At 42.1% G+C, this 13370-nt stretch overlaps 1 protein-coding gene across 2 annotated transcripts in view; it reads right to left on the bottom strand.

Moving 5' to 3' along the window:
- The window catches only part of FYB1 (FYN binding protein 1), a 121453-nt gene extending 110687 nt beyond the window's left edge, over window positions 1-10766 (bottom strand). For both annotated transcript variants that reach the window (XM_014581770.4, XM_075932510.2), the window contains exon 1: window positions 10619-10766. In XM_014581770.4, the coding sequence (XP_014437256.3) occupies window positions 10619-10621 (3 nt within the window). In that variant the 5' untranslated portion in view covers window positions 10622-10766. The remainder of the gene's footprint in view (window positions 1-10618) is intronic.
- Between the last annotated feature and the right edge of the window lie 2604 nt (window positions 10767-13370).

Raw genomic sequence — 13370 nt, 5'->3', positions numbered from 1 at the left:
GAAAATAAAATGAGGCACCTCCATTACAGGTTACCACCGTTGTTCCATCACTGGCCATCTTGATATCACAGATAGTGCTGAACCTGGAAGGAAAACCTCCCACACTTCTCTCAACTCTGTCCAAAAAACTCCTGGTAGCTGCATCTGTCTGGAGTTTGCATAGCAAGTGACTTTTTATACCAAGTCTTTTCTGCTTTCATGCATATTTATCTAACACGCTCTTAGAGTCTGTTGCGGCTTCTGTATTGTCCTTTACTGCAATACTGTCCCCTCTAGCTGCGTCCAAAAGTTAGCTGCTAGTCCAGCCCATCAGGGATTCAATTCTAGCAAGCACTGACCAGTAAAAGGGTGCTCATTTGAGACCAATCAGCTCAGTCTTTAAACACTGAAATGGAGAGGGTCAAATGGAGTCTACGAGTCTTTAAGCAGAGCATATCATCAGGTAGGAACCTTTCACTCCTTTTCACTCTTTCTAAGGTGACGTCTAGACAGCAGTGCTATTTCGGGATACTGGAAGTATCCCGAAATAGCTATTCCGTGTCTTTAAACATGGCCATTATTTCAAAATAGATTTTGAAATAACGGGAATGCTATTCTGGCATCCCTGCATCCCTTGTTTCACGAGGGTTAAGAAATATTTTGGAATAGCACTTCATTTCAAAATTTGGCGTTGTGTAGGCAGTGCCAAATTTTGAAATGAGCTATTTTAAAACACGATCAAAAGAAGATATGCAATTTGTGTAGCTCAAATTGCGTATCTTATTTCAACCTACTGGTGCAGTGTAGATGCACCCTTATTATTCCCATTTTATTATAATGTTCCCATTTTGGAGTGCAAGGGCTCCAAAGGCTTACGAGGGCTGCACAGAGGTTTTCAGAAATCCTTCCAGAAACATTACCACTGATGGGAGGCCCTGAGGTGGAAGCAGGATGGCTTGGAGAACAAGCCACACCACATAAAAATGGCTTGGCTCCTGTCCCACATGGCTAGGCCCAGTGCCCAGTTCCCTTCCTGGGCACAGTGATCTGGTGCATTGGATCTCAGCGCTACTTAGGTTTAGCTTGGTTACTCCTCTACCAGGACAGATGGAACAATTTCAGTGAATGGCATTGCAACCTTGTGCATCAGCTAGTGATGTCACTTGGTTTGGGGGCCCTCTGAGATAGGAAGCTTGGTTAAACTCATCCTGCCCCAGGGTAGCCCTGGTTATAACACTTGTGTTCCAGGCATCTTATTGTGCCTCACAGCATCAAATTTAAAATCAGTGAGGAGATCAATGTAAGTTATTTGTATAGGCATGAACTCTATTCCCCTCAGTCTGTTTCTTTTCTTTTTAAAAAAAATCTATTTGTATGTGCATTGGGAATGCAGGAACAATGATATAGGCAGAGGGTGTTTAATCCATTTGTGCAACCCTAAGGCCAGGCTGAGTAAGCAGCAACAAAAGACAGGTTCAATATCTAGGGGTTCCTCTTAAGAGTACAAACCAGTTAGCTGGGAATTCTTATCACTCCAGATGCCTCTGCGAGGGAATATTTCCCCACTCTCATGCCTTGAGTGCGTGTATAACAAAATAAAAGAGAACTTTTATGAAACAGGAGAGGGAACTCAGCATTAATTTGGGAAAACACCACAACTGCAGTTCAAAATCATCTGACCATGAGCAAACCACCCCACATTTTACCAATATTCCTGGTTAGCTGTGTGCTTGGGAAGCCACCAGGAGAGATTTAGGTGCCTGGCTGGTTAGCAGAGCACTTACATTTATCCAGTCATGTGCAGATGTGCACCACCAATAGAAACACTTCCTGCCAGCTGTGGGCAGCTGTAACAAAATATAGTCTACATATGGATGGAAAAATAAGAAAGAACCTTGTTCTGGGCAGTGTCTTTGGCATCAGTTTCCCATCCTGTGGTATGAGAGTACAATCATCGAATGTCTCTTTAGCACTCCTCTCCTCTTCCCCTTTGCTGCACCCCACTCACAGTTGGTTGTCTTTGGTCTGTTAAGACCCTGAGTTCAGAAGTGTGTTCATATGGGTTCACCTCCACTCCAGAAAAGAGAGAGGGTGTAGGCGCAATGTCTCTACTTTATCACCACAGCTCTGCAGCTGGCTTGCTGCCTTCGCTTATTGCTGACTGTGCTCTGTCATCACTGGTTGCTTGCTGCTCTCTGCCACATCCACAAGGCCATGTTCTAAGGTTCCACTGCTTAGCCCAGCCCCTGCTGGGTAGTGGGGAACTTGTCTGTTGCTGCTTCTGCATTGTCCTTTACTGCAATACTGTTCCCTCCAGCTGCGTCCAAGAGTTAGCTGCTAGTCCAGCCCATCAGGGATTCAGTTCAGGCAAGCACTGACCAGTAAAAGGGTGTTCATTTGAGACCAATCAACTCGGTCTTTAAACACTGCAAGGGAGAAGGTCAAATGGAGCCTAGGAGTCTTTAAGCAGAGCATATCATCAGGTAGGAGCCTTCCACTGCTTTACACTTTTTCTGCAAGTTGTCATCCCCACCTCCTGCTTATCAAGTGAGGTTCTGTTTAGAATGATCCCCTGAACCAGGGCATGCGAAGTATAGTTCTGATGCCCTTTACTCTCACACTGAAGTAACAACACTTCATTACCTCTGTGTCCAAAGCAATTCGGACGCCAAACCCGCCCAAACCAATCACTATGGCAAAAGCAGACCTGTCTACTGAACAGCGGGGCACAGTAGATCAATGCAAATACAGGCTGCTTCTGAAGCCTTTCTGCTCAGTCCATTACTAAATGCCAGGATCTGAATGAGTTCTCTCCTGCTTACACTTGGAATGGCAGGATCTAGACTGGCATTTTAATCTGTATGAGCAAATATGTCTTGTGCCCTGTACTTAGGCAGCTGTTCTGTCCAGCGGCTAGGCCAGTACTCACAGACTTGAGGTTATTTGCATACTTCCTGGCTATAGAAGATAGGATGTGTTACAGGGAAGTGAGATATACAGAAAGGAATAAGAGCTAGAATTGTTAGTGTGAATCCATACATGTATAATTTGTGTAAGGCTTCCCAGGTTTTAATTCATTTAGCTGTTAAAAGCAGGTGGAAAGCACCGAAGAAAGTATGATCCATGAAAATACAACCTTGTTTCCCTCTTTGGGAGCTGTTAAGACTTTGCAGTGTATTCTAACTCTATAGTCGAGTCTCCCCACTATGTAAGAGGAAATTCTGAACTGGCAACTTAACCATATCCCAGGGCACAGAGCTGTATGCTTTATCCTAGAGCTGCTCTAGAATATATGGATATCCTCGGAGTGGCAAACTGGGAAAACACACATTAATCAGATTAATGTTATTAATAGGCACTTGTACTTCAGCACTTGGGGAAACTGTTTTATTCCCCAAATGTCTCCATGTAGACCAGGAACACACAAGGTTTCAGATATCAAATGGGATCTGTTTTTCCCACCTTCTCCACCAAGGATTGAACTATTGAGTTACAAAGGGCTGAATTGTGCACAGATAGATCCTGGTTACCGTATAAACCATCAGCTATGAGTGGCCTGTCACTCCTTCAGCTCTGACCCCAGCCAGGTCCACTTCCCTGCAGCTACTGCCTATCCATTATACACTGGTCTTGTGCCCACGTCCTCCACAGTGCTTAATTTCAGACGTCACAATTTAGGGTGTCTTATCTGGGCACTGCCCCACCATCCCCAAACACATAGGAAAGATATGAACACACAATCTGCCACAAACTTTGTATAATAAAGAAATTTATAGCCACCATTAGCAGTTTCCCAAGCAATTTACATATGCATGTGCCTGTCCCCTACTATAATCATATCAACTACTTTCTGTTCTTGCACGGATCACTGTGCTCACATGGAATCAATTGTTGTAAGAGTTACTTTGGGTGGCAACAATGGTGTTAAAACTTCCAGTGATGGATCCTACTGTCCTTTGTAGAGTGGCAGAGGGATTGCACATTGCTCTCCCCTGGGCCAGTGGGGCAGCAATTGTGAGGGAGGCATTCATGCTATAGGGCAGAGGTGGGCAAAATATGGCCCACAAGCCATATGTGGCCTGTCAAGCCATCGATCTGGCCCTCTGCCTGCCCTGTGGCTCCCCTGCCCCCAGACCAATCGAGACCTGGGGATGGGGGATTGTGCAAAGTCATTCACTATTCAAAGCAGCTGGCAGCCCCTGGCAGAGTGGAGGGGGGTTGGAGGAGGTGAGATTTTGCCAAACAGGACTATGTGCAGTAGTGTAAGTAACCAAAAGTTCTTACCAGTAAGGGAGGAAGGAGGGCACACCAACGAAGGGGGGGGACACACCATGTGACACAACATGTGACTCTGCCTCATTCCATCTGGTATGCATGCCTATGCTCTTCCCCTCCTCCCACCATCCCATATTACCTGGGAGGAGGAGAAGCTGGGAGGCGTATGGCAGCTAAAGAAGCTGCTGGCAGTCCTCCTTTCCCCCACTGCCCCACCCTGCCAAGGAGCAGAACTCCCAGCCCCACTTCTTGACCCTCGACAGAGCTGCTGTGTCTGTGTAGACTGGGCTGGGGGGGACATAGGGCTGGCAGCTTCCATTGGGAGGGGCAGTGGGGAAAGGAGCAGAATGCTGGCAGCTCCTCCAGCTGCCATAGCTCTCCCAGCCACGCCATCCCCAGCCCTGTACACAGAGCCAGTGGAGAGGCTGGGGCAGGCTGGCTGGCAGGCTGTTTCTGGTATGGCACATCGGCTAAAAGTACTGTATGGTACGGCATATCATACCATACCAGCCCACTTGCACCGCTAATTACAGGGAAGACCGGACGGCAACAAGAAATGTGCTGAATCAGTGTGTCTCCAGGCCAGCCCGGCCCAAACCTGACTCCTCCTGGGCTGTGTCTGCTCACTTTGCAGTTGTGGCAGCTGATGCTGAACACCACCAGGAAGGGCTGCAGATAGCTATTACCTCTGCACCACTCTCTCCCCACCCCACTTCTCTCACAGTTTCACGCTGCTGTGTTCCTGTAGGTGGAGTTCCAGAGCACACCGCAAATCGAAATGTGAGATTAGCACTTGTGTGTAAACTGTAGAGGGCTGAAATGAGGCTGTAGGCCAAATCTTCCACTGATGTAAATTAGCAGAACCCTATCGACTTCCACTGAGATGAATGATTTACACTAGGGCCGTCAAGTGATTAAAAAATTTAATCACGATTAATCGTGAGCACTGCCCCTTTGAAATGCTGTGGCGGCATTTCAAAGGGGCAGCACTGCAGGAGCCCAGGATTAGCTAGAGTTCCCAGCTGACCTCGGCTTCGTGCCTCACTGCCCCTTGGAAATGCTGCTCCAGAGTTTCCAATGAGCCCAGCTGATCCCAGGCTCCTAATGTGCTGCCCCTTTGAAGCATGCAGCACTAATGCCTGCAATTAACATGTTAAAAAATTAACATATTAATCCTTCCCTACGTTAATTGCAGGCATTAACGCATATCAATTGACAGCCCTAATTTACACCAATTGAAGAATTGGCCCAATACCTCAGAGTGTCACATTTGCTCTTTATCAGGGCAAAGAATGGAATGTGTTGTGGCGTAGACCCCCACTGTGACACAATGGCTGGTGAATGTTTGTGCTACCTGCTCATTTCAATAAAGAATTAGAAAAGAAAAATGCTATGTATGAACAGTAACTGCATTTGCCATCATATTTTATCCCATCATCCTCTCCCATCTGCGCTTTTTTTCGCTGCTTCCAAAGAAAGGCATGAGGGAATAAAGGGACATAATGGTCAACAAATCAGTTCCTCTGTCAAGTACTAAAAACACCTTGTGTGTATTCCCTTCACAGTTCAAGAAGGGGACTAGGTTGAGAAAGGAGGTTATTAGGTTCCCATCCATAATAAAGGTCTTCCAAGAGTCAACTTCAGTAGCTTCAGCTGCACCCAGAGATGAGTGTGGAGCTTGTGCAGACAACAGAGGACCCAAAACATTTTCTGGGCACTGAACAGTTATGCTCACTTGTTGGCAGGTGCAACTAAAAAGATGCACAACATCTCAAACTCTCCATGTGGGAAAATGCTCCCGCAGTAGAAGGTTTTTGAAACTTTGAGCATCAAACAAATGATCGTTAAGGAAAAAATGTACAGTGAACACCTGTTGTGCAAAATCTGTTATCCTTCCTATGACGGGGAAATAAAAAGTAAATTTAAACAAGTCAGTGAGAACTTACATGTGGCTCTGTTCTGACGGAATTTGTGGATTTCAGCCAATAATCATATATTATTTATGATTCACTGTCACAACTGTTAATTCAATATGTGACAGATTGCCAATACCTATCTTGCTCTGACACCATAGAGCATAGGGGACTCTGACAACAAACCACCATCCGCTTAGTATCTTTTACATCACCTAGCTTCTAAGCAATGTTAACCTTAGCAGGCTAAAACAAATGAGTGTTTAACTCATGCAGCAAAATAATTACACCAACCAAAGATTTTTCATTGCTAGCAAATTTCAAGCAGAACATTTCAAAAATTTGGGACATAGCATGTGTGTGTGGAGGAGAAGCACCGAAAGTTCCACAAGCTGAAAGAGTAGTGCAGAAAATATCCCAGCAGGCAATCTTTTTTTAGGCCATCTTTGCAAAGAGCTCACAAACTGGACATCCCCAGACTCTGACCTACCCTTCACCCTTCACCCTTAAGAAATGTTCCTTCACCCTTAAGGTCACCCTCATGAGTCACACTTTAGTCATATCAGCAGGGGTGACATGGGATAACTTGCACTGCACTGGAGAAACAGGTTACTTTATTGATGAGCACTGTCTATCTAGTACCTTTCAAAAGCATTGCATGCACTTTTTAAAAGTGCTGCAGGTAAGAGTGTTGCAAATTCATTTATTTAATTAAGCTTACTCGATAGGATTTCTTCCAAAGTTGGCTAAAACATAGTCTTCTTTCCAACCCTTTCTCAAAGCTGTTAGCTGTTTTTTCACTATTGAATAATGAGGTCTCAATTTTTCAAAACATTTACTAACTTTGCATTTTTACTCCTCCTAAACTGAGGTTGGTGTTGGAAAATAAGATGTCCATGATTTTGTCCTACTTAGTTAAAAGATGCTTGGAAAAATAAAACTGCTGGTTCACGTCCCTGACACAGTACGTGCACAATTTTAAATACACAAGTACTGTAATTCTGTGCTTAAAGTCACAAATGTATTTAAGTGACTTACTGAACATTGTAAAGTCTTACATTGTAAAGTTTTGGAGGCAAGGATTGTCATTATTATATATCCATACAGTTACTAACACTGTGGGACCCTGACCTGGCTGGGAATTTAAGGCACTACCTCAATATAAATATTTAATAGTATTAATACAACAATTCAAATAATCCCAAAATTGAAGTGTAGTCAATATCTGGATTTGGGGCTGCATTTTCACCCTGGACCCAGTTGTGAGAGAATAATAAAGAATCACAGAAAAAAGCGGATTTCTTCTCAAATGGAAGAAGGAACTTAATTGGAATAATGAACACTCTAAATCTTAAAGCTATCCTCGCTCTCTGCTTCACGGTAGAGAGGCTACCTAGAGCCTTCCCCACCTAAAGATTGAAAAGCACCATCCACACACCTCCTCCTTCTGTACGATGTTCAGCAAGAATTAATATCTAACACTACATTCTAGATCCAGGTGAGCCACAAGTTTCATCCCTAATCCTGATCTGATCACCCTCGGATCTGAAAAGGGTTTGTCCTATCAATTCACCTGGATTCTGACATCTCAGATATTCTCCTGATTCATGCAGTAGGTTTAAGGCTCTCAATAGGATTATCCTACAGCAGAAAAGCTGTGGTCAAAGGACTATTTCTAACGGCAGTACTAGTGTTGTCTTCAAGTGGTCATTGTCAAGTCCAAGTCGAGTCTCAAGTCACTACAGTTCAAGTCTCAAGTCAAGTCTCGAGTCCCTAAAGTCACTTCCGAGACAAGTTGCAAGTCGAGTCTCAAGTCTTAATTTAAAAAATGTCAAGTCACTTTTGTATAAGCCATCAATATCGGCATTTTTGGACAATTTTTTCACCAAGCTGATTTAACAAAATTAGCAAGTCTTAAGTCGAGGCTCAAGTCGCAAACAATGAACCCAAGTCAAGTCTCAAATTGAGTCACCTAGGTGACTTAAGTCGGACTCAAGTTCAAGTCATGGGACTCGAGTCAACAACTCTGGGCAGTACATATTGTCAGCTGGGTTTGAAAATCATCAGAAAATGCTACCTATTTCTTCTGAGTACTGTAGTCAGTTTTAGCCAGTTAGGAATCTGGGTTCAAGTATATCCATGGACAGCAGCTAGTATTGCCATATATTTTTCTTATCACGTTATCAGACTCCTGGCTTAAATTTGGGTGAGATTCCTGCTGAATTATGGTATTTAGTTAAAAAAACCCTTACACTGCTCAGATTCAGCATCTCTTGCTCCACACACTTTAGACAGGACAAATAGGAGAAAGCCATTTCCCTAGCCATCTAGAAAAAAGCTTTTTATACTTCCAGGACCATAGCAACTGATACTATGATGTTTCAGAAACAAAAAACAGGACTATGTACCACTTTAAAGACTAACAAGATGGTTTATTAGGTGATGAGCTTTCGTGGGCCAGACCCACTTCCTCAGATCAAATAGTGGAAGAAAGTGATCTGAGGAAGTGGGTCTGGCCCACGAAAGCTCATCACCTAATAAACCATCTTGTTAGTCTTTAAAGTGCTAAATAGTCTTGTTTTTTGTTTCAGCTACACCAGACTAACACGGCTACATTTCTATCACTATGATGTTTCAGTATCTATATCATAAGATTGTAAAGCGGGCTTGTGGATCTGTAAGTCTAATGCCTTCGTTAATTTCCACTTCCTGCAATTTTGCAGAATATTGTTTGTTTGCCTTTGGGAGATTTCTGGCATGGTTGCGAAACTTGACAAAAGAAATAGAAAGCAGCATCCTCAGAACAATGTTATAAACTTGTCTGATTAAGGTAATTTTAGCATAAAAATGAACATGGTTATTTTATATTTCTTTGAATTATCAAAATAATCAAATTTGGATTCAGAACAAGAAACTTGCAGAATTTGTTTTTAAGTTTAAAGAAAAAAGTGGCTCTGTTATTTTCAGGCGATGGGGCAACAGTTGTATTCCACACACTCGTACACACACTCACTACCCTGAAAACAACACCATTTGGATAAGCAGCCGAACATTTGAATTGTGCCAATAGAGTTGGTGTGTGCCACGCACACATTTAAATACAAAGGTTTGCAAGTGCAAGAGGTGCATGCAAATTTAGGGTCCTTATTGACTAGCTCTATTGATAAGGATGAAATTTTTGCAATAAATAGAAAAACAACAGGATAGAATGATGGGATGCTAGTCTTGTACAAATTTAGAGCCAAATTCTGTTTCCAGTTACCCCCGTAATAAATCAAGTGTACATTAACGTCACTGAGTTTGAGTCAAATTACACTAGTGTAACAGAGCAGAATTTTACCTTTGGATATTAGGTAGTAACTATCATTAATACTAGTAATTAAAATCAAGGAAAATTAGTGATGATAAGAAATGTTATTTTTAGATATCCCAAATTTTTCTCTAAGTCTCTGAAGCCATCCCTCAGACTCAGGAAAGATTTCATCATTAGAGAAGGGCTTAACCAAAAGTCCAGATCCAGACATTCCAAACTTTTTAAGGTGCTACAGAATAAACCTGGATCTAGATCTTAACATTTACACATGGTCTTTATTGTATTACTGGAACCATCAAGCCCCCCTAACCTTTGGGGTGTTCAGAATCTGGAGCCAGATCAGAATAATTCACATTGCATTCATCTTGGCTTACAAGTTCCACACATTTGCACTAACATGGAAGTGTTCAGATGAAGAATCTATCCTACAATATCCTTGTCCTCAATGAAAGACTGATTTATTTGCATACATGTATTGTGATATACAGATACAGTAGTTTTACATCAACCCCAGAGGAAAAAGCAGCCCATACTAAAAGCTGGTCTCATTCATATTGTTCACCACTACATTTTCCCCTATTTACTCTAAAGAAAACAATTGCTTTCTCTTCTTTAATTTGAAATGCTAGAATCAGTAAAATGCATCCTTTTTCTGTCCCAATCACTTGGCCCATTTCTACATTACAGAGACTCTGCTATTGTCCTGCAGGTGTACCACCAGTATGCTCTAATGTAGACATGTCTTACATTAAAGGAAAAGCATTTTCCGTTGGTGTAGTCAATCCACCTCTCTGAGAGGCTGTAGGTAGGTCAAAGGAAGTGTTCTTCCACTTATCTAGCAGCATCTACACCAGCAGTTTGAGGTCGATCTAACTACAGCACTTAGGGCAGACGACTTTTCATAGGTGTGAGTGATAATCAGGTTGCTCTAATTTTTAAGAGTACATCAGGCCTTGGAAAGAGACAGTAAAGAAATTAAAAAGTTTCATCATTCTCTGAACAGCAGGATGTTCAACTCCAGGGAACTGAAATGAAAATTGCTGGAAACAGACAAACATTTACAGTCCACTGTCGTTTTAGTTCTAAAACATAGGCCTGTGCGTATGAAAAGTAAATAAATAGAAAGTTCTGTACTTACCATAGTTTCAGCAACGCAGTGTCTGCAAGTCTGGTAAAAAACATGTACTGCAATATTGTGAGTCAGAAACGTTCTGTCCGTCAGAAGACACTTCCTTTTTTTGAAAGTGTATGTGGTCTGTCCAGCCTTCACAGGAAGCCATAACAACAAAATCCTTGTTTTGCATATTATTATCAGAGGCCTAACAATATTTATGGCTATATATATTTTTCTTAGGATACAATGAAGTGCTGAGAAGGACAAGCGTAAGTGAATTTGCATATGTTTATTATATAATCTCCAAAAGGATGATAAACCAGTTAATGCTTAGATGAGAAAATAGTATGAACATTTTCTCACTAGTGTTTGATTGAGCTAAAATCATATTTTGACTCCTTTCTTTTTAAACCCTCTTCAGGCTTGCTTTCCATCAGTACTCAGATGTTCAGGCTTCACCATTCTGAATCTATCACCTTTCTGCTCTCACATTGAGGTGTATTGGGCACTTGAATCTGAAGCTCTGACTATAACAGGTGGAACAATAACCCTCTGTTCAAATACCCCTGAATGCGGAGCTGGTCGAAATTCAGCTCTAGATTGAACCAGAAAGGAAGGATGGTTCAGTGGGGTACTACCAGGACACAAATTCCTGCTCTGTCACAGGATGATTGAGGTCAGATTAGTTTCTCTATGCCTCTGTTCCTCTCTGTAAAATATGGGAATAATGATACTTCCCAATCTCACGGGATGTTGTGGAGCTCACTACATTACAATACTGTGAAGTGTCCATGTTACAAAAATCTAATCTCTCTTTATTTTTAACCCTCCAAGGTCTTTGCTTAGACAAGATACAATGCCAGGCAAAAATCAGAAGTAAGGGGAGTGAAGGTGCTATTTCCGGTGTTCTTATCTTTTATCAGTAATGCCGCCCTCAAAGTGTTTCTGTAAAAGCATTTGGTGATTCAGAGCTTTAGGCAGATGCAAGACAAGCTGGTTTGGCTCACATTCTTGTGAAATCAGCCAAGGGCGTTTTCAGGCAGAATAAGTACTCTGGCATGCTTTAAGCAGCATGCACGTACAGCAGCTGATTTTACTAGATGTGCTATTCCCTCCCCCACCCCCGCGTTTAACATTTTGGATGTGAAATCTTTAAATGTAGATTTAGAAACTTTTGTCACAGGCAACAGAAACAATAGCTTGGACAAGAGTCTACCTCTTGGTGCTACGATCACTCATTCTCCCATACAACAGCAGTTCTCAGATGTTGCCTCCTGGCCTTAGCAAAGAATTCCTACTAAACCAAAACATTAGTTCCATGAATATTCAGAGATCTAAAACGTAGTAAAAACCTCCACATTGTTTCTTAAAATATTTTATTGACTAAGCATATGGATCTAACTCTCAGCAGGAAGATGAAACAGAATGTGTGGTAAAGCCTGGGAGATTAGATAATTAAATTAAAGGTTTATTGTTAAATTGGGTGTCACAATAATGGGATTCCAAAGAGAACAGTAACTCTTCACCCAACTCATTATATAAAAAGTCTGACATTTCTTTGTGAGGATCCCTCAAAACTCCTCAGAATTCCAAGCCATTTAAATGATACTTTTCTGGTCTACTACTACTACTGCAGTGTTTTTATACAGGGCTTTTCATCAGCAGATCTCAAAGTGCTTTACCAATTAGGCAAGTGCAATTATCCCCATTTTACAGAGGGGGAAACTGAGGCAAGATGATGTGAAGTAACATGTCCAAGATTAACCAACTGGGTGGTGACAGAATCAGGAATAGAACCCAGATCCACTGCAGTGTTCCATCCACTAGGTGATTCTCTTTCCTATACTAGCTACTGAGAGTTATCATATGAAGAACTATTAAAAAGACTGGGACTTTTCATCTTAGAAAAGAGGAGAGTAAGGGGGAATATGATGGAGATCTAAACAATCATGACAGGTATGGAGAAAGTGAATAAGGGAAAGTTATTTACTTATTCCCATAACGTAAGAACTAGGGGTCACCGAATGAAATTAATAGGTAGGTAGTAGGTTTAAAAAACAAAACAAAAGGAAGTATTTCTCCATGCAACACACTGTCAACCTGTGGAACTCTTTGTCAGAGGATGCTGTGAAGACCAGGACTTTAACAGGGTTCAAAAAAGAACTAGATAAATTCATGGAGGGGAGGTCCATTTATGCTTATAGCCAGGATGGGTAGGAATGGTGTCCCTAGCCTCTGTTTTTCAGATGTTGGGAATGGGTGACGCGGGTGAGATCACTTGATGATTACCTGTTCTCTTCATTCTCCCTGGAGCACCTGGCATAGGATACTGGGCTAGATGGACCTTTGCTCTGACCCAGTATGGCCGTTCTTAGGGTACTTCCTCAGGTCTGACATATGCAAAAAATGTGTGGAGTTACATTCTTATTTGCTCTCGCAGTATAATGTGAGCTTTAGTACAAATATGAATCAAACTCACTAATTTTTGTGTTACAAATATAACCAATGGCAAAAAAGCAGATGGAAGACAATTTAGGATTTGTTCAATAAGAAAATAATTTGTCAGATGTAAGAGGGTTTTTTGGTTGGTTGGTTTGTTGGTTGGTTGGTTTTTTAATGCCTTACTCTGCTAGCTGGGTAGGTGGGGACAGAATCTCTGTTTGAAAAGAAGAAGGAAGAAAGCTAGAACAGACAGAGGAAAGTTAGTAAAGCTAGGGAGCTGAGGAAGGTTCAAGTTGGGAGTCTGCCAGGTTGACTAGAATGTTGCAAAGGGGCC

This window comes from Pelodiscus sinensis, chromosome 6 (genome assembly GCF_052426305.1).
Source record: "Pelodiscus sinensis isolate ZL-2025 chromosome 6, ASM5242630v1, whole genome shotgun sequence".
In the NCBI taxonomy this organism is placed as follows: domain Eukaryota; kingdom Metazoa; phylum Chordata; order Testudines; family Trionychidae; genus Pelodiscus; species Pelodiscus sinensis.
Note: the sequence above shows the minus strand (reverse complement) of the source record. Positions and strands in the feature narration are given on the sequence as shown.